The following is a 23,014-nucleotide window of genomic DNA, read 5'->3' on the forward strand; positions in this document are numbered from 1 at the left end:
GGGGTACAATCTAGAGATATGACATGTCACGGGGTACAATCTAGAGATATGACACGTTACGGGGTACGCTAATGAAAAAAGGTTGGGAACCACTGCCTTAGGAGAGCAAAAAGTGAGTGGGAAGTGCGTCGGTAAGTCGGCGGGTGTCCTTTAGAGACGGGAGACGGGTTTAACAAACTAAACGAGCATTTATTATATATATATATATATTTATGCTAGAATACAGAGGTTAAATTCAGTTAATTAAGTAAGCTCACTATACAAAAGGGCGCTCTAACAGCATTAACGGCTAGTCGGAGATAGAGTTCACAAATCTCTAAAAAAAAGACAAATACTTATATGAGGATTCTAATACGCGTTCGTTGAATGGGCCGTATAAATCGTAATCGGCTCAGGAACTGTATAATGGCGATGGAAGTTCTGTCGTATGTCCGGGTTATGGAGACAAGATGCACACAGTTATAAGTATAACTTCGTTTGGTCGCCCGGAGCTTCCGGGCACTCGTCCTTTTATTCGTTCTTCGTGGGAAATGAGTGACGTGATCGACTTTTATTGACACTAACGGTGCATTCCAATCAACTAAGTGTCAACTTTCACACCTAAGCGTGAAAACAATCGGTGACCTCCTCACCAAGAGTGGTTTTTTCATCGGAGTTGTTTACAAATATTTTTCCGACATCGACGTAAAAATCGCGGATTTCACAATCACGTCTTATATTATGTAGATATTACGCAATGTATGGCGTTAAAAAACGACTTTTTAAAAAACAATCATTTTCTAAAATTCTGTCGAAAACGAAAAAATATAAAACTAAACATGTTTTTCCCTAGAATGTTTTGTGTTAGTAGTATTTTCTTTTCGTGCTTCGTACTTTTCCTCATAACAAAAGAGTCATGGCGGTAATTTATGTAACTTTGTTGAATGAAAAATTTTTTTAATGAATCGACGTGACTTTTTTTCTGAACTGGTTGTTAATCGATGCTTTTCTCTCCTAAGCTCTTCCGAAACTGGGTAAACTGTCATTTATCTAACACCAATTTCATGACTAAGAAAAATCAACTAGACAGAACTGAAAACTGGCAATTTACAAGTATATAATTTTTTCAAATTGCACTTCAATAACACTTTCATAAACCTCTGTATTCAGAAACTCGATACTAACCAGCTTAAGTCACATTTATTTTATATAATAGTGTACAACATCAATAAATATTGATATATGATTTATACCTTTAGGTCGATTAAATAACGGCATGAGTGTTGGTAGAATTCTATATAACGTTATAAATTCTAATCATGCAGAAAGTCTTGAGAAATCACTCGGAAAAAAAAAACAAACAATACATAAATAAAAATTTGAAAATTAGTAGCTTTATTTGAAGATATGAATATAATGTTGTAAATTTCAGATTATGATTCCAAGATAAAAAAAGAGAAAGTAACTCTTTTACGTATTACGTTGTACAAAATTAATCAGATGAGTCTGGGTTGTTGAAAGGTGATGATTCTAATATAGTTAGTATTACTGTTTAAAAAAGAAATACTTTGAATTTTCGTCAAATGAATAAATTATTTTTTCACAAATTAAAGACAAAGTCAGTCTGAAAATATATATTTCAGACGATTACCATTTTTACATAGTGTTCTAGAACAAAGTACAGACAGCTGGACCTTCCTTTTTAGGCTACACAACTGCCTTTATTTCAAAAAGTTCCTTAAAAACACAAAAAAAAACAATAAATATTAAGAAAATTCTTCTTTAAAATAGGAAATTCAAATTGGACGGAAATTCAAATATATCGCTAAAATTTGTCACCAAAGGGATATCTTGGCGTAATCTACATTCGTCAGCGCTAATTCTCAGTAGATAAAAGGAGCCAAAAACCCAAATGGACAAGGATGAACTAACAAGACATCACAAGATTTACCATTTCAATTTTAAAGAAAAATTTAAAGAAATTTTTGATATTTATTGGTTTTTTTGTGTTTTTTAGGAAATTTTTTAAATATAGGCAGTTGTGTAGCCTAAAAAGGAAGGTCCAGCTGTCTGTACTTTGTTCTAGAACACTATGTAAAAAGAGTCTGAAATATATATTTTCAGAGTGACTTTGTCTTTAATTAATTTGTGAAAAAAAGAAATACTTGTTAAATATTCTAGGTTCAATTTACAAAATCTACTTAAAAATATCACATAGAACGAATGATTATAATAATGTATTATATTCTGTATTACTAAGAAGATTTACCGAAGTAGGCTTTTCAATAAAAAAGTACACTTTATTGCTATAAACCCTGTTTACCATATGAAATAGTTAGTGTTATTTTTCTTACAATGAAAACCAGAAAAAAAATGTAAAAACTTATATTCAGAAATTAGTTTCACATTACAAATTTCATAACAAATGGCGCCACGAAAAATTTCATTTATTATGATTTATAATAAAAAAGTTATCTTTTAAATAAAATCTCACAACAGCCGAAAAAGTTAGGCAACTCGTTACTGCACTTTTTGTTTTCGCAACAGCTGAGAAAGTATAATGACATTTATATTTATATGTCAGAAAAAACATCAATCAATATCATGAGTAACTTTCCTGATTGCTTCATAATTACATATTAATCCTGAAGCTGAATAACGAAAATATAGGACTACATTTTTTTAAGTTTAAGTGCCTAAAGTTTCTTGGATTTAGGTAATTAATTTTAGCATCACGTAATAATATAAATGACTGATTTTAATTGTGTGAATTGCAAAATAGACCATAAAATACTTAAATTATTTATTGTTATTTTGAAAACTTTTTGAATACATTTAACGATATATAATTATATAATTTAACTTTACTGCAATAATAAAGTTTTCCGATATTTATCTGCTAAAATAAAGTACAGCAGAAATATTATAAGTATAGTAATTTTAACCTTCAAAGCTGTGAATTTAATGTAAATTATTTTCATCTATATCAATATCTATATCTATATCTATATTATATATATAAAAATGGACATGTATGTCCCTATATTTCACTTTTTCGCCAAAACTACACATCGCACGTGAATGGTGTTTGTATGTAATGGTAGCCCCAAGTCTCCATTCGTACGTAGGGGTAGTTGCGTCTCGATATCTATAAGGGTGCGAGAGATATGAGGCTGAAAGTGGTTGAAAGTGGCTCTCTATTTCGAATGTTTTGTTCGAATTAAATTCGAACATAAAATTCGAATTTGTTCGAATTTTATGTCCGAATATTGGTTTGATTATAGAACGATTGTAAACTTTCCAGAAACGTTGAAAATAGTTCGTTTGACTTGACGTAAACAGGAGAAGTTCAGAAATAAAATCGGGACCAGGTCTCTAATTAGTCTGGAAACGGGGGACCTAATTCTTGCATTCTGTGAAAACGGGTAAGATTGGCTATAATGTAATTATCTTAATCTTTACTATCGTTGCTTTTTGAAAACCCAGCGAAGCGGGTCCTTGCAGATAGATTCTAGATTACTTAGAAAAAATAGTCTTTTATATATAAAAACCAAAAACTATATTACATACAAATGTACGAACATGTAAAAACCCAACGAAGCGGGTCCTTGCAGCTAGTTTTTTATATAAAATTATTGAAGAAGAGAAAAGGACAAAGGATTTACATAATATTCCAATAATTTTTTAATCACACTAATATAATCTTTTCAGATTTCCGAAAAATTTCGTAAAGGCCATATAATTATGTTTTATGAACCAAACAATACAACTATTTATTATTTTGTGACACTAATTGCTGCAAAAACTTGGTTTTTCATTTATAATGTTGTATTGAAATTTTATTTATAGTTTGTTTAATTGCTTTATTTTATGAATATAAGTAAACGTAATGAATTAATATTTTAGTAAAAACTCTGTCGTATAATTCAGTCGTAGAATGCCAAATAGTAATTAATAACATGCTTTGATTTTATAGACAAACTAGCAGGAAAGCCCGAAGTCTTCCAAGCTAAAAATCAGAATAAATATTAAGGCTATTTTGTGTTTCTAATCCTTCTATTATATTATAGTATTTAATTTATAATTTATATTGAATTGTTATTGTGAAAAATTCAAAACGAGAAGTTAATTACACCCTTTTATATTCCGGAAAAGCGGGAGGAAATTCTCTTCGTGGCACATGCAGTGACATCAGTTTTTTTTGTTTCAGATAAACCATCGTTAAATACGATTATTGTTGTAATCAAGAAATTCAGTAGAATGACGGGATTGTGTGTCAATGAAAATAAATGTTAATCAATGAGTATTTATGGATCTCTTGATTGTGATTTCATGTATGTCGAAAAGGCTGATGATATAAAAATTTTAGGCGTGTGGTATGGAAAGAATAGCTGTCAGAAGAATTTAAATTCAATATTGGATAAAATTAAGGAGGCGATAAATGATTGGAGTATCAATTGGCTTTTTTTTTACCAGAACGCTGTATTATTGTCAACAGGTTATTTATGCTAGAATATTGTATCTATTGTATGTTACTAGTTTAAGGACTGAGGATATAAAACAGATTGAGTCAAACATTTTTAAATTTCTATGGCATAATACGTTTGAACCTATGAGCCGCAAGATAATGAAAAATAGCATAAATAACGGTGGTTGGAATATTTGTAAAGTAAAGGGCTTGAAATGTTCGCTCCAGCTTAATAATACGTTAAATAATTTGAAAAAGCAAACGCATCCACTCACTTCTGTGGTGAAATATATCCTAGGGCCGATCACGAGACGAATAACTCGGTCAGTAGTGAGCAAACCGTTCTTAGTAAATAGTAGTAAAAAGTATCGGAAATGGAGAGAGTACCTTGGTATTATTGTTGACAAAAAACCGCAGATTATTACTGATAATAGAAAAGTTATACCTGGCTATGTTTATCGTGATATACATAAGCAATATATATCAGTACAAATATGTTAGATAAAATTTACTCATGGGACGAAATTTGGAAAAATATAAACCTACTCCCGGCCAAGTGGCAGGAAATTTCTTGGCGGATAGTTTAAAACGTTGTGATTACGAAATACTATCTCAATATATATCATAGATATAATGGTTCCCGGTGCTCTCGATGTGGTAGGGAAGAAAATATAATACATGTGTATTATGAATGTGAAATTGCTAATCAGGTCAGGTATTGGAATCAGAAAGTTTGGAAAACAAAAATAACTTGGGAATATTGTTAAATATCATATCAATTATATATGTAAAAATCAAAATAAATATATGATTAATTGGTTTATCGGTTTAGTTAAAAAGGTATTGTGGAAGGCGTCTTTAATTGTTTATAAAATGAAGGAAGAAGCGATTGCCAAGATCGAAAGTGATCTGGAGAATATGTCGCATGATTAATTTATTAAGAGTTATAGAAGAGTTATTGATGCTATTTGGAGAGAACGTAGAAACATATTGCTTAATGATGATTGGAGTTCATATAAAATTAATAAATGATTGGAGTTCATATTAATAATTCATATAAAACGGAGTTATCAACAGTGTTATAGGGGGTCTACTGTATAGATACAGTTATTTACAGATTGTTTTACATCGAAAATACATCGAATTAAAAAAAATAAATAAGTATTCGATATTGCAGACACGAGAACTTTCAAGTGTTTTTCAGGTTATATAATAATAACGTTTTAAATATGCATTCTACGTACAATTTTTTACAGGTCGTTCTTTTGGTTTCTTTTCAAGTTGGGTAGTCCTCGCAACTTTTGTCGAAACTTTGATAAAATTTGGCATTATCTCTTCAAATGGTAGAGGTCAGAGTAAAATCGTAAATATTACTTACAATTTATTCGTTTTATAATAGTATACAATTGTTTATTTTATTATAAGAAACACGATAAAATTCTTTTATATAGTAATTGTCATGTTTAAACAAACTATGTATAAGTTTATTTCGTAATTTATAGTTTAAAAGAAATTATTTCNCCATTGTTACACCCGTCTCGTAATATTAGTTTTTTAACTAACAGAATGATGAAGACAAGTAGGAAAGATTGGGGGAATCCCGGACGCGGGGAAAAGCCGAACATAAAATATTGTAAAAAATAAGAGATTGGACCAACTTGTCACGTTTCGTTAGGTTTTTATCAGTTACGTTAGTTTCGTTCGATTACGGCACGCGATGCATGGACAATCTGCCGAGGGGAATACTTCCCAGGAGGTCTTTCATGGAAAACTGGCCCCTATTTAGGTGTTACTAACGTGAAGAAAAACCAGAAACTGATAGTGGCAAGCTCGTTGGCGAGACGCGAACCCACGATCGAAAAAACCACTGAACCTGTGTTCAGTGGTTTTTCCGGGATTCCCCCAATCTTTCCTACTTGTCTTCATCATTCTGTTAGTTAAAAAACTAATATTACGAGACGGGTGTAACAATGGATATCTCTGTATTACATCATCAACGCAGAGAAATCCAGTGAGCATCGAAAAGGTGATTAGTGCTTCGGAATGAAAACTTTTGAAACCAATATATTAAGCAGATATTAATCTTAAGAGCTAATAGTGACGATTTGTTAAAATAAAATTACTTAATATTGGAATATTGGTTTGCTAACGCATGGAATCAATGTCGCATGGAATAACGCATGGAATCAATAAAAAAACCACTGAACCTGTGTTCAGTGGTTTTTTTATTCACATTTTTATTATTTAGTGCTAGAGATAGGCCTATTATTCTTATAACTTTCAGCATGCCCAAAAATTTTGATCAGGATTCGCCCTTGACTCCGCCACTGGTGGGCTTTTATCAGTTACGTAGTGATGACGTATATTGCTAATTTTAAGCGTTTTCGTCCATGATTCGTGCAACTGAAAACACGTTGTATTTGAAAGATTTTATTCTTTCAGATAATTCTTACAACAAATATATCACGAAGTTTTTAGAAATCTTTGTAAATGTTGATGATAGTGCATTTTATGCTATTTATTTACCACATACCAAAATTTAGATAGGGTAACGTCTCTATACTCTACAATTTTAAGTTGCCGTGGTCAGGATCTGCTCTTGTCAATCCAAAATTGTAAAATCAAAATTTAATGTTTGATTTGTTCATTTTCCTTTATTTAAAAAAAAATAAATAAATTGACGAATCTATTGTATTAAAATTTCTAATGAATATACGTAAATAACTTATTTCATTTTTTAAAATATTTTTTTGTCTACAAAATTTGGTTATTTTTAGTTGTTTATCCTTGCCTCGGGTATTGTCCGTTATTACCCGTGCCGCAAGAATACCAGACTGTCTAGTTTTTTTATATTTTGGGGAAAACAGGTTAGATTCTTTAATGTCCTACACCATATGATAGCCAACAGATCCAACAGATTGGTGTAAAAAGATCAAAGTTTTCTCTAACGGGTCTCGTAGACTAAAAAACGATCTTGTGTCCACAATTCCCACAGTCACCCCTGTAAAGTTCGTATATAATAAATATCACATTTTTCTTGAATTCATCGATATATCGAAATAAGTGATTTTAAGACAAAGAAGAAATTTTTGAGATAAGCTGATTTATCTTTAAAAAATTTTCATGTTAATATAAGTTTCTTATCTACGTAAAATCTATTTATTTATTTCCAAAATTATTTCATTTTATTTACTCTTTTCGCAATTACGTAGAGCAATGAAAAATGTTGTAAACTTCATTTTGAAAATTTCGATCTCGATTCTCAAAACAAAAAAATGAAACTAATTTGTGTGTATTTTTCATTACAGCAATGCCTTTAGAATTATACACATTATGGCAACAGTATCCATGGAGTTTAGGCAACGCAATGTGTGAACTGAGAGCCATAGTGCCCGAAGCCACAACATACGCTTCTATATTGACCATAGTGACTTTCAGCACGGAAAGATACGTGGCCATATGCCATCCCATACGCCAACAAACAAAGTCAAAACTGTCCAGAGCCATTAAAAATATTGTTGTTATATGGTTAATATCTCTACTAGCAGCCACGCCTTATGGCATATTTACAAGTGTAAATTATTTAACTCTGAAAAATGAAACTCTTAAAGAATCTGCGTGGTGTGGTTTTCCATTTACGGATCCAAACAAGAACTGGGAGACGCTATTGTTGTGTTCCACTATTATGTTTTTTGTTATTCCTATGACTGTGATTGTCATTCTTTACGTCAGAATAGCTGTGACGTTACATCAGTCGAATAATTTGCAGCGATGTACATCCGAAATTAACACAGCTTGTAGGACTGATGGTGAAAGATCAAAAGTACAAAGCCGTAGAATTGTTGTAAGGATGTTGAGTAAGTACTTTTTCCTGTTTACATGTTTTGTCTGTTTAGAGATACTTTTACTTTGTTTTTTTTTCGAAACTTTAATCATGATGGCTATCGTGATTTGTAAACAATGTACGTAGACAAGTCGATTTAATATTCTGCTGAAGTCTATTCCCTTGCGTTAACAAATATGCAGTACATTTATAGAAATGAAATATGAATAAGAGCATGTTTATCTTTTTCGAACGTAGTTTTATATAAAGCCGGGTTGATATCACGTCTCTCAAATTAATTTTGCTCTCGTTTCACGTACTCAAAGCTATTACTATTCCCTATGGTACATCAAAATTTCAGTTTATGAGAAAATGTAGCGTAAATATATCAATCTCATGGCTAAAAACTACATAAATATAGAAAAAGATTACGATGCTCGCTTTAGAATAAAACATAAAAAAAAACTATTTCNGCCCGGCACACGCTTTTGTAAAATCTAAGTGACTCGTACAACATGGAGTTCATATAAAATGGAATAATAAACAGTGTTATTGGGGGTCGACTGGTATCTTCTCTTTTTATAGTAACATTTAAAAAATTCATTTGTCGATTCTGTTCTTCTTCAATTGTAAATTTTAAATTCTTATTTAACTTATTTGCATGTTTTTCAATGTCTTGGGGCGATATTATTTGTGAATCATATAGACTACAATCAGTATATTGTCTATGTACCGTGCATAATATTTAATACCTTGAACTTGTTTCCATCTATCAATATCATACAAATATCAACAAATTTTGGTCCAACAACCGATCCCATAGCAATTCCTTTCTTTTCTCGATAATAGTCTGTATATATTTTAAAATAATTATTTTTAAATAGGAATTCTATAAGATTTAATATATACTTAGGCATTTTATATTTATTAGTAGTTTTTTTAATCACATCTAAAGTAATAGATGAATACATTGATTTATTGTAACATCAAGGCTCATAATACGATAATTTTGTTTAATTTTGCCTTCTAATAGTCCATTGATCAATTCATTTGTGTTCTGTACGCCATAAAGTGATTTATCTATTACCTGTAAGTAGGTTTTTAAATAACATTTAAGATTATATACTATAAAATTCTTAAAGTCTACGAAAGGTCTACAAGTGTTTCCCGGTTTATGAGTGTTGAGTGTTGAGTCCGAAGTTTAATTTAGGTTTTCTTACGTTATTAAAGTCTGGTAGATTCTTTACCTGTTAAGTTGAATTTTCATTCTTATATTTCTCCATTAATTTATTAAGACTATTTTGTATTTTTTTTAAAGAGTCTGTTGACAAACGTTTGTATTCATTACTCGAAGTGGGATAAGAAAAAGTAGTTTTAAGTTTAGTATTTCTATGAATTTTTTCACCGATTCCATTGTTTTAAATTTTGTGAATAAATTTATATTTATACAATTGAATAATATTTTCTGCCAGGTATGTACTGTGCATCCACCACACATTTTATTTCACCAAGTAATTTTTTATAATTTTATTTTTAATTGTAGCTTTTATATCGTGGCTAGCGATTCCGAATGTAACTGTGATATTAAAGATGTCTACCGTTTTTACTGGCTTACCGAACAAGCGAATACGAATGGACCCTAAATAAAACAGACCATAAATGATTGTCTCTGCAAGTCAGCTTTTTACAGAAACACTGCTTTCTTATCATCAAATGTCATGGCATGCCACTGTCATGAACTTATATTCAGGCAAAATTTCTTTTTTTTCTAATTTTGATATTACATCGTCTGCATTTTTTACGCTGTATTCTGAATTTTGAATAAGCTTTAAATGTCTGTCTTTAAAAATACATGATTTACAAACTTTCATAGTCAAGCATATTTATCGCTACCTTTTTGATAAAGTTGAATTGCAAAAACCTTATTTTACAATTACTGTATTTCCGATCTATTAGAACTTTGTATGGTTGTGATGTTTTTAATGCTTTAATTTCGTACAATACTTGAATGAACATCTGTACGATTTATTTAATATTGGTTTCAGCGGATAAAATGGTTTCGAGTGATGGCTAAAGCGGCTTGTGTAAACTAGATTACTCTTTAAATCTTCCGTGTTCGAAATTCATATCCTGTAGCATGAATAAACCTCGTTTAACTATTTTAGTTTTCTGTTTCTGTGTGATTCGTCCTCTCAATCAATTTTATGCTTACTCCTAACAATTATAACGATAAGAAGAAGAAATTATGTTAAGATGTCAACAAAATGTTCTATTCAGAAATTTTACGTAGTAGTTTTGAAGCCTCAACAGGTAGTTCTTATTGTAGGTAGAGCTGAAGCCGTGACAGGTATGACTAAAAATTCTCATACAATGGAGCGAGGTGAATTTCGGAATAACTGCAGAAAAACAATTTTTTTTTCATGTTCTTACAGCGTAGAAAAATTTTCACTTGTCACAATGGTATAATGACATTTTAATTTAGATAAACAAGTTTTAAAGACGTGTTTTTATCATTTCTTCTACGTTTGAAATACTGTATATACAAGTGCTATTGTACTTTTAACTAAGAAAGTTGAAGTGACTAATATTTAAAATCAGAATGAACTGAAACATAACGAGAGTTTCTGAGCACTAGTAATTTCCAGATACACAAATAATTAGATATTTTGGTCGATTTTTCCCCAAATTTTAATTTTACAACATATTGTAAATATTATTATAAATCACTTTTATTATATTTTAACTGAATACAATTATACCTACATTATTCAATACATTTAAATATATCGAATAAAGAAATACATTTAATCAATATTGTTACAAATCAATTTAATTATATTTGGAATCACAATATCTTCAAGTGTATTAATCATATTAAAATAATTGATATTATTAGACTTCATTGTTGTCGTTGTTTTGATTTTCACCCAAATTATCAATTCTGCATTTTTCCTTTCAATCCACTTTTTTCTTCTTACAGAGAAAATCAACTATTTTATCAATAAGATAATACAAAGGTGTTTCCACAAATAAATGCATGAGTAACGACGCTATCAAAGTTAGGATCATCACCATTAAGAACAACATCCACTAACAAAGAAAAAAATATGCATTAATTAAAAAATATACTTTGATATTCATTAAATAACATTCTGCGTACAAATTCTGTTATATTTACTATGCCCACTTGCCCTCCTGGCATACCTAATATCTTTTATCCTTAAATAATTAAATTTTATGATGTTATTTATGTTTTAAAAGCTTACATTTAAACATTGATCTAACGCTTTCTATATAATGCCAAAAATTACTTCTGTATTTTCAGTAATCTCTATGTTATATATTTATATCAGGTTACATCAAAGATAGGAAAGTCCCCCCATATTTCTTTAATCATCTAAGGACACATTTGCCTCATCCTTACTTTACCTTATATGAAGGAAGTTTAACGTGTAAGTTTTCTGGGCTTAGAAACTTTCTAAATTTTAGTCACTCGTGACAATATATATAAGCAAAATTTCCACACCACCTGAATAACTTTTGGGCATATTCAGTGTTGCCGTTCCTAGTACATTTGTACTTTTTCTGGTACATTTTGCCCTTTCCAGTAAATTGAAAGTACATTTAGATTTTTAGNTAGTACAGGCATGAAGCTTATTAATATATGAACAACTTTTTCATAAAACAAATGGACTTTTCAAAATACCACATAAAATAGAAAAATCACAGAAGAAATTATATTGTATTTCAGGTTTATTATTTTGAAAAGTATAAAATAATTTTTTTTAATTCTTAAAAGATTTAAATTTTTAATCTATTTTCGGAAGTACTTAGAAAAAGCTTTGTATCTGAAAATAAAGTCTATTATTAAATCCATAGTTTTTGGAAAAATTTTTAGTTTTAGAAAATTTAGTGCTGCGTTTTGTTATAAGAAATTAATGTAAGATTTTTTTCTATATTTATTAACTTCAGATAATTTTTGATTATATCTGAAAATTCTATTACAAAACTAATCTATATATATATAAATGAATGTATGTGTGTCTGTTAATAAATATTTAGTAAAAAGTTGTCTTGTTTCTATTTCTATATCTTCTTGTAGCGTTGATCTATTTAATATTTTCTTTATTTCCATTATAAATACGTTCTTCTTAGTTTCTATTGAACAATATGATTTAAAATTAATAGTTTTCTTTGTGTTACATAATTTTTCGTACTTACACAACAAAATTTGAGTACAATCGATTTCCCTATAACACTGTTGATCATTCCGTTTTATATGAATTTCGTGTTATACGAGTCACTTAGTTTTACAAATACGTGAGCCGTTCACAGCCCGGCACACGCTTTTGTAAAATCTAAGTGACTCGTACAACATGGAGTTCATATAAAATGGAATAATAAACAGTGTTATTGGGGGTCGACTGGTATCTTCTCTTTTTATAGTAACATTTAAAAAATTCATTTGTCGATTCTGTTCTTCTTCAATTGTAAATTTTAAATTCTTATTTAACTTATTTGCATGTTTTTCAATGTCTTGGGGCGATATTATTTGTGAATCATATAGACTACAATCAGTATATTGTCTATGTACCGTGCATAATATTTAATACCTTGAACTTGTTTCCATCTATCAATATCATACAAATATCAACAAATTTTGGTCCAACAACCGATCCCATAGCAATTCCTTTCTTTTCTCGATAATAGTCTGTATATATTTTAAAATAATTATTTTTAAATACGAATTCTATAAGGATTAATATATTCGTATATTTAACAAAGGAAATAAAATATAAAGACTTTTGTTCCATTTAACAAATACCATCTCGATTCGATAAATGGGAATAATGGAACGTGAAAAATAAATCTTAAATGCGTAAAGTGAGGGGTCACATTTCATTTATTTATTCCTGTTAAAGAGAGAAATACACAAATTATTATTTTTCCGCATAAAACATGTTTCTGAAATTATATTATAGAACGCGAATAAAGCTAACGTCAACAATTTATTCTATTCTCATTATTGTTTTCTCCGTCCTCCGAATCACAAGAAAAACTTTTATCTTCTGCTTTGGTTGGTCTTTTTTGATGGTCGTTGACAAAAATATTGTATTTTATCTATTTTCTACAAGCGTCTTTCCATACAATTGTATCGATTCAGCTACGATACAATCCCGAAATTCGCATTAGTTTTTGTCACGAAGAAATTTATTGTATTTGACGCCTCCGACAAGTTTCGATTTTTAATTTTATGTCTTCTGATATTTATCAACTTTATCATTTTTCTAAAATAACTATGATATTTATAAACAACTTCAATCAATTTTGTCGTTTGTCTTGTGACAGATTCCACGTGAATTTTATCGTTAAATTTTATATACAGTACAGTACTCGTACATCACGATGAAATTCATTGAATGATAAATGGTAAAATTTAAAAGAATTCGTTAAAAATTTCAGGATTTTATCAATTTCATTGTAAAATAATATTCTAATTTAATGCACATTTAGAATTTTTCGTCGATAATTATCAATTTAATCATGGTATTACAATTCGTAGTAACCCCAATAAAATAGTTCTCTTTAGAAAATTATATATAACTACTCCGGAAAATTATACAGTATATTATAACTAGCAGATATAGTCGGCGCTGCCAGGGCGAAAAGTAAGCCTAATAAGGACAAACGTTAAAATAAAAAACAATATTAAAAGTTTGGTTATTTTAGCCTACCATTGTTATGTATTGCGAAGTGTTAAGAGGACGAAATCAGAGGAGGAGCAGTTGGGCAGATGCCCCTGTGCATATTACAACTTTTATTTTTAGCCCCTATAATAAGGACCACCATATAAATTGAATTTTATCATCCGTTTATATGTCGATATTATATATGCCTACTGTATATAAACTGTACCGTATAAAAATATACACATAATATTACTCACAAGTCAGTTTCGGATGGTATAAAATAATAAAGTGAGGCAAGCGTGTACAATAGGACGACATTCGCCCCATTGTACACGAAGTTAACAATGAAAATAAAAACTTATACCGTCACGCCTATATAATTTACAATATCTTGAGTCTTGGTAGCCTCTCACGTTTTAATTTATACGATAAAATATTCAATGTACTGTACTTTTACGAAGGGTTTATTAGGAAAAATACCGCCTGAAGCCCGTCGTCTAGCTACTTCATATCACCATCAGACCCTGAATATACTGTACTGTAAATATATTTTCTAATGATATAATATTCATCACTAATGTACACTAATATAATTTTTACTTGTTAATTTAATACACTGTAATATATTAGGTAATATAGAAACTATAAAATTCTCAACAAAAGCTAATACAAGAGCAACATTTTATATAAGATTGTAATATAATAACTTGTCTATATTTTTCCACTCTTACTTTTTTACTGACGGGTTCTTGACTCAGATAATGAACTATGAGAGGTCTAAATATTTCTTTATTGACATCTATAAGTAGACAGTGCATCTCTGGTTTCACTCTCCTCTTCACTTCTATATCTATTACAATCTTAAAAGCAAGTAGACACCGATTTGTTATGAAATAAACTATTTATAAAATTAATAATTTACGAAAAAACAATAAAGTGTGCCCACAACAGCTGTATTGATTACTTACTGGAATATTGTGAAGGAAACTTAACTATTAGGCGTTTATATTTAAATAACAATAAAAAAAAGTAATAAAATTTATGCCAAAATATTTGTATTATTATTATTATTATTACTCTATTTATATTTATGAGACAATAAAATTTTAGTTTTTAGAATATATTAAAATATAAATGATTATATAAATTAGAATCAATAGAATAATACAGTATATAAATTAGAATCAACATTTTCACTGCGAGAAAAATAAATATTGTGTGCCCTGATATTTAAAAATAATTCTTACGTAGGAAGCTTTGATGTGTTTTACAATATTATATTTTAATAGCATGATGCACGAGATTCTTCTTCAACAGATATTAGTGTAGTTTCTTGAAATATCTTACATTTTGCTTCATAATGCCATTGACATTTCGAGGTGATTGTTTATAAGTAATGCGAAAAAGTTTTCTGAAACAAACTATACGTTTCAGAAAACTTTTTCGCTGATGATAAATTTCCCCGATTTCTCTCTGAATAATAAATTGTAGTTGAAAACTATAGATGCAATATCTTCAATCTTCTTGTCACTGATAACAGATGTTATCAATAAAATGCAAAAGTAATTAATTCTAAGATATTTAAAGTGCAATGAGAAAACAATATATTCTGTGAAAATTAAAGTTTTAACGTTATCAATATAAAAAATTTAAATATATGAAGCGTGCAATGCCTTAATATTGTAAATGCCAAAAAAAAAACTTTTCAGGAGTGATAAAAAGAATTTTTCTAGTGAATGAATTCCTTCAAGTCTTGAAGAAATTCATTTCAATTATACAATAAAATGGTAAAAAAAAAAAACCTAACTTACAAAATCTCTGGAATAACGAAATGATAAACATAAACCATAATGTTTTAAGCACCAAAAGTGACTTACACTTTGTCGCTTATAACATTATGGCTTATACAGTACATAAATTCAACTTCAAAATAGAGCCACTTACAGCGCCACTATCATCACAATATATATATATTTGCAGCAGAAAACATTGAAACATTGCGTTTAGAATTTGTTTCTTCAATAAAACGTATTTAGAGAAAAATGGCATTACACGCTTCATATAAGTTAATGCCAAGCAAGCTGACAATATTTATAATAGTTATTTGGGGCATTGTCTCCGAATTGGGTCAAGAATCTTCTGGTAAAGAAGAAACCCATACAAACTTTGTACTATATAAAAAACTATACAATTGTATTTCACTTACCAGTACTGTACATTCTCAGTAATAATCACTATTGTAATGGAAGTGAAACGCGAAATTTCCTATAATATCTTCGGGGAAATTTCTCGTATTGTTCAATGAATTTCATCACGTGTGTAGATTCCTCGCGCGACGAGTCATTTTTGTCACGAGATGATCTCGTATAGCATTTTAATATATGCTCTAACCGTAACATCGCGTGACTATATAGATTTGTCCCATAAAAAAGCTATTCTACAAAATTGAGTTTTTCAAATAGTTTTAATAAATATTTTAATATTTAATGAATCAAGAAATCGCAGGCCAAAATAGATCTAATTAAAAAAAAACTAAACAAGCTCTCGACTTGAAATATGATTAAATATTTCTCCATTGTTTCTTAATTGTCGTTAATGTCAATAAGGTAATTATCGAAATTTGTAGTTTTAATAAATATTTTAATGATTACTTTATCGATTTATTCGTAATTAATTTTGATTTCCCTAAGAATATTTTAATTAAGTTTGTTAGTTAAAATTTGTTGATGTCACAAATGTTCAAAGAATTATTCGGTTAATTGTTACATCACAATTCTTGTAAAATTATTTGAATAAAATAATTATGAAGATAAAAATANTCATTAATCTAATACGTAAATAATTTAACTAATTAAATTTCATGTGTCTCGTCCTACCTGATATAATTCATTTTTAACATTCGGGATTTTAATTTGTCGATGTAAATATAGCACTTAAAAATAGTAGGATGGTAGTTTAATTATTAAATTCTTCGAAACGATTAATTAGAAAAATTCTAATTTATATTTCGGTATGATCACGAGACAAAATTCAATGCGTTGAACATGTTTTTACGAATCTAATTCTTTACAGTTGCTGTTGTTACTGCATTTTTCGTATGCTGGGCGCCTTATAACACGCAACGTCTGCTTTTCGTATACGTTTCCTTATATGGCGAATGGAATGATACCATTAAAAGGATAAACCAAGATTTATTTTGCATAGCAGGTAATTATTAAGTTTACCTAATTTCTCTGTTTATTTTTCTTCAAATTTTTATTACTATAATTACGTCACCATACGTCATGGCGATGTGTGTGTTTTACTACTATTAGCGTCACACTATATACTCGTACGTTCTCTGTGACGTACTTTTAAACAAGACACGAGACTCATTAAAAGAAAACTCAAAAAATGGATATTTTTAGAGAGACGTTAATTTAACAAAAACGATAAATTATTTATTAATTTGAATTTTTCTTGTTAAAAATTATTTAAAACAGGCCTCCATTGCCTAATTAATTCGTTAGGTACATTATCAACGATAGCCAATTAAAAATTTTGTTATATTCTAGACGTAACGAATTCACGTATGATTTTTAAAATTTAAACTCTAATTAATTCATTTCATATCAACAAATTAGCAAAATTAACTTAATCACGTGTCTGTTTATTACAATTAAAAATATTTATGCAATTTAATTGTAATTTACTTTACAGAACAAGATTAAATAATATTTTATAATTAATATATAATGCATTCGGTATACATTGCACGTGAGAATAAAATACCTTATTTAATCTTATAAACAAATTTAACATTTTAATATAAAACGCGTGATGCATTCATTTAATATTTAAATTTCCGAGAAGGCAGACAACGGCATCTTTAGCTGTCACGAATTTTCTAAAACAGCAGCATCTAGCCCGTCACGTGATAAAGACGCATTGCCGATATGCGAACAATCACGTGGTGGAAAATTAAAACTTTTATAAATATTTAAATATAAAGATATAAAATTATTTAAGAAATCATTTGCAATAATAATGATAATAATAAATAAGTAAAATCACGCGTGATAAAAGAAAAAGTTATTTTAAAAATAATTACAAAAAATTTGAATTTTAAAACCAGCCAATACGTGAATGGCTTTTTTTTAAATAAAAAAAGCTTTTCGTCTATTGGTTGATTTAAATTTTCTTTTAACGGTGATTTGAATTTTCTCCATGCGATTGGTTGTTTTTTTTTTTCCTTTTTAGTTTCTCCCTCAACTGTAATTTAAATTATTATTGTGATATTTAAATGAACCTTTATAATATAAAATTAATAATGCATGATTCTTTTTAATTATCGAGATAATTAAACAGCTTATATATTTATAATTTAATATGCCATTTAAACTATATGGTAATTAAATTCTCTTTGGCAAATAAATAGCATTGTCTTGTTAAACTGTTTTAAAATTTCCGTATTCATGTTGTAACATCATTCTAGGAACTCGGTCCGCGAAAACATTTAAATATTATCTTTGATAATATATTTACATTGTAAACCACATAACACTAAGCACATTTTACACACAAAATCCGATAAATATTTGCTTAACTTTGTGTGATGTTTACCCGAAAATTACATGGGTAAAGACTTAAGTAAACTAAGAAAACTTCGCAAAATAACTTCTTAATGCCTGAGGATGTATTAAAACTTTTCAATTTTCTTGCAGGTTGTTTGTATTACTTCAATTCTACTATCAATCCTATTTTGTACAGTGTCATGTCAAATAGATTTCGCGTTGCCTTCAGGGAAAAACTTTGCAAGGACAAAAATCTCATATGGTGTTGTTGTTGCTGCTGCTGCTGTTGCGAATGTGGTAAAAGTGAGACGACAAACAAAACTCAAAAAATTGCCATTTACAGAAATTCTCATTCGCAAAATTCGGTCAAGTCCTGCTTCAGTTATCCACTGAACAATACGAAGCTCAACGCTAACAATTCATTTCCAAAATCGAGATCGGATCTGGAGAGCAATCAGAGTGGTATAATCTGGTTTAAAAATCCTCATTACACGTCAGTCAGCGTAAGATACGATAATAAACACGTTAATACCGAAATCGTACGTATGGGAACGGAGAAGAATAGAAACAGCGAGTCATCCATACAGAAAAATGAATTGGCCGAAGAACTGAATAGTGCACTCGAACCCGAATTGGCAAAGCTAACGGAAAGCGAACCGGAATGCGTCGATTGTACTAATTGTAATATATTCCAACCGAAAATTAAATCTCAATTATACAGTTTGGTTGATAAAAGTTCGAGCAGCGTACAGAATGACGAATCGACCAGAATTTCCGATGCTCTAGCAGAATCTATCGTATGAACGAAGAATCTTTTTTCAAACAGTTTTCTATAAATTCGTCTACCTCATTGATTCATAAATTTATTGCATTATTAAGTGTAAGCTATTGCTTGATTTTCACGCATAATAAATTCCAATTTTTCAATCGTGATGTTTTTTCCTTCATACCTTACTAATTTTTTTACTATTTACACGAGTAAGTCTTCATCCAGAATTAATTTAAAGCACGCTCTTCTCTATTTAACGTGTAGGCTTATAAACTGGTTCGTACATTTCATTTCTAAGAATGCAACGAAATGATGTTAATAAACGGGAGACTGTCGACATCTTCGAAGAAATTTATGTTTATTATAACTTTGTTTACCGATTAAATTTCGTTAAAATAATTTATTTAAATTCATTAGTTTCATCCTTATACGGGTAAAAGAAAATCAATGATTTATACATTATGAAAAAGATTTTATTAGTTCGGATTATAAAATATTAATGTACTAAAAAATGAGAATATTCCTCTTTATAAAAATTTAATTTTTGAAATTTTAAAGGAAAAAGTGAGCAATAGATTATTTCAAAAATAAAAGTATATTAGTGATTTATTTATAATTTAAAAATAAAAAAAATGGCAACGTAATTCGATAATTGAGACATTCAAACCAATGAATCGATAACTTTTATCATTTCTAAAAATTGTTTTTCAAATTTTAAAGTAGTTATTTTTAAATATTAAGCAAATAATTTTGTAAACACCAGAGAGAAAACACATCTGTTTTTAAATGAATGTTTCAAAAACAATACAAACAACAATTTACCTTCATTTTTAAATAAAAATTCATCCTAACGTAGACAAAATAAACGATGAAGTTAACTGCAATCACAGTTAAAGTAAAACTATATCGATTCACGTAACAAGGGATTTACTCTAGTCAAAGGATCGATTTTGGCAAAAGCAATTTTTTTAATATTTTTTCTTGCGGTTTAAAGTTCGCAATACATTATAAATTTTAAAAAATAGTTCCAAGCTGTCATTTAGCAACTCAATTATGTAGCTAAAAATAGTTTATTTTTTCCATTCACACAATAACTTGTGAATTAAAACAAGGCGAATGAACTCATTCACAATGTCGTTTGTATCACGTACTCGTGAAATTCATACAATAAAATAGACACGCCCGTTTTATTCGTCCTGTTCTCAACCCAATGACATTGTTTGTTTCAGTTATTATATTTTTCAATTATGGAAAGAGTAGTTACATGAAAAATATTTAATTTGAGCAATCCAAAACGGCTTAAATAAAATTAATATCTAAGTGAGAATTTACAGCTTGATAACATTTACGACTGGTAAATGGAGTTGATAGTAACTAGCAGCCATTCATTAACACCGACATAATTTTAGCTTAAAAGAAGAACTTCACAAGCAATTGTAATCATGATTTTCGCATTTATAAATGACATTTTTATTCGATAGAATAGTTCATTTAATTAATCGCAAAATTCAAGTTTAATTGAACACTTCATAAAATATATTTTTATTATAAGTTGTATTGTACTGTTCAAAACAATAATATTGCAACATCAGTTTAGTACCTTAACAAAATTGATTGTTTGTATAAACTACTAGCCAAATTTATAAAATAATAAATTGTTTACACCTAAACTAATTAAACTTCGTGGCATAAGCTCATAACGTTAACAATGCATGGTTGTCTCTTAGTGTCAGATACGCTGTTATTGATATATTCAATTTGATTTTAATCTTTTTTGAGTTTTCTAAAAAGAAACAGGTTATCTTAATACAGGTTAATATAGTGTAACGGGGTTAATAGTTGAACTATTGAAGCAAACTTGTTTTTACAAGTTTAAGTTTGCTCCGGTAATAAGAACTAAATTGTTGGGTATTTGAAAAGTGTCCGTTATGAATTATTGTTTTTGAAAATTTTTCAACAGTAGAAAACGATAATTCATTTTCCCCGAAAATTTTTAAAACTATGTAAAAACTGTGGCACAGTATTCATTCACGCATTTTTTAAATATAACGGCATGTATCAAGGAAGTTTAATATAGAAAAATTTGCACAAGAAAATATATTCTTACATTTTGATTTTATATTTTCCAGTTTTTCAAATAGTGTATATTAAAAAAGGTATATATAAATTCGAAAATTGTATTTTTGATATAAATTATTTCGACAATTTTCTGCAATTATTTAAAAACATTAATATGTAGTAAATTAAAAGCATTTACTTTGAAACAACTGGCCTGAAAAGAAAAACTCTCACTGCTATAAACAGACACCTTAACAGCGAATAATTATATTGTATATAAATAAAGGTTTTCGATTCGTTTAATGAGTCGCTATCGGGTTACAAGCCTCGTATTTATTCAGGTTACGCATTCTATTCTTTATCTTGGGCTTATAACGTAATGATGATTCGTTAGAATCGAAAACTTTTATTTAAATATAATTATTCAGTGTTAAAGTTATCCACTTCTGTTTATAAAGCGACGTTATTAAAATATCTATGAAAGTTTTATCTTCGTTGTGAGAAATAGATTTAATTTTATTAGAAAAATTCACTGATTAAATTATCAAAATTGCTTTTTCGTTCTAGAATCACAACATTCGTTATTACTAATACAACTTGAATTTAATACGCACATTACAAATTTAGCGGAACTGAAAGCCAGCATCACCCATCATATCCACATCTCTACAGAAACACTCAGATTTGTTGTTGAACATACTACAGTATTTTGCATTTCAGCTTGATCTGAATGCGAAGGACAACATATTGAACATTTGTTATGTCACTCATGTTTTTTTAATTTTGTATTGCTTTCCACGTAATAGAGTACGCATTTATTGGCAAATTTTAATATTTTCTACAAACAAAATGCCATTGCTTCCCGAATATTCGCGCGAAATGTCAAGTCGCTCTGACCAATGGTTCTTATTTCAGACTACTATGAAACAGGAACTTTAATTATAATCAACCTGTACATTATTGTATTAACAAACAAGTGACTGTGTACAGCTTGTTATAATCTACATATTTGTCATTATAAAACATCCATATTGGCTTAATGAAAAATAGCACCTCACACATGAAATTCTGTTAGTTCTAAATATAATTTTGTAGTAACAAAAGTAATTATGTAAAATTACTTCTGTTGTAAATATAATATTTATGGATAGTTTTGATAATTTTTTTAGAAAAATGTACAGAAAGTGTCATCAGGATTTTTTAAAATCAGATAATTCTAAATTGATCATTTTGAATTATTAATACGGTATAGTAATTCTTCTTTGACTTAACAGATAGATTCAGAAAAGTTTAGAATCTAAACTTCAGATTATGCTAGGTTTACCAGTAATAATTCATATTTAACCACAAACATTACATAGTTGTTTCTTACTAGAGAAATGTTAAACCAGATAAAAATTTTAAGGCATTCCATTTTACTGAAACATCTTTCCCTCTGCACCCCAGATTTCTTCAGATTAATTTAATTATAATCATCAAAATTATAATTAAAATAATATACTTCTTATTTTATTAACTTTAAATTAAATATGGAATCTGGGTCCTTAAAGTATTTTTGTATATAAATTATCAAACACAAAACTTACAAAATTATTTTCAAACTGAAGCTTAAACATAAACACTGATAAAAAAAAAAATTAAATGGCAAACAAAAATAAAATATTTTTGGATTTC

At 28.8% G+C, this 23,014-nt stretch overlaps 1 protein-coding gene across 1 annotated transcript; it reads left to right on the forward strand.

The window, feature by feature from the left end:
- Window positions 1–7,757: 7,757 nt before the first annotated feature.
- On the forward strand, window positions 7,758–19,708 carry LOC111623898 (neuropeptides capa receptor-like). The gene is made up of 3 exons (XM_023366629.1): window positions 7,758–8,304; window positions 17,033–17,167; window positions 18,664–19,708. Exons 1-3 carry the CDS (start codon window positions 7,758–7,760, stop codon window positions 19,314–19,316), a joined length of 1,335 nt encoding a protein of 444 aa, XP_023222397.1. The 3' UTR covers window positions 19,317–19,708.
- Window positions 19,709–23,014: the final 3,306 nt, after the last annotated feature.

This window comes from Centruroides sculpturatus, unplaced genomic scaffold (assembly GCF_000671375.1).
Source record: "Centruroides sculpturatus isolate CEXI.00-Female unplaced genomic scaffold, Cexi_2.0 scaffold250, whole genome shotgun sequence".
In the NCBI taxonomy this organism is placed as follows: Eukaryota; Metazoa; Arthropoda; class Arachnida; order Scorpiones; family Buthidae; genus Centruroides; species Centruroides sculpturatus.

What these genes read in the sequence shown, in the direction of transcription:
- LOC111623898 (XM_023366629.1), top strand. Translation starts at nt 7,758, where the DNA reads ATGCCTTTAGAATTATACACATTATGGCAACAGTATCCATGGAGTTTA. An exon ending in AATTGTTGTAAGGATGTTGA is followed by an intron (nt 8,305 to 17,032) that starts GTAAGTACTTTT and finishes AATTCTTTACAG; the next exon opens with TTGCTGTTGTTACTGCATTT. An exon ending in AGATTTATTTTGCATAGCAG is followed by an intron (nt 17,168 to 18,663) that starts GTAATTATTAAG and finishes ATTTTCTTGCAG; the next exon opens with GTTGTTTGTATTACTTCAAT.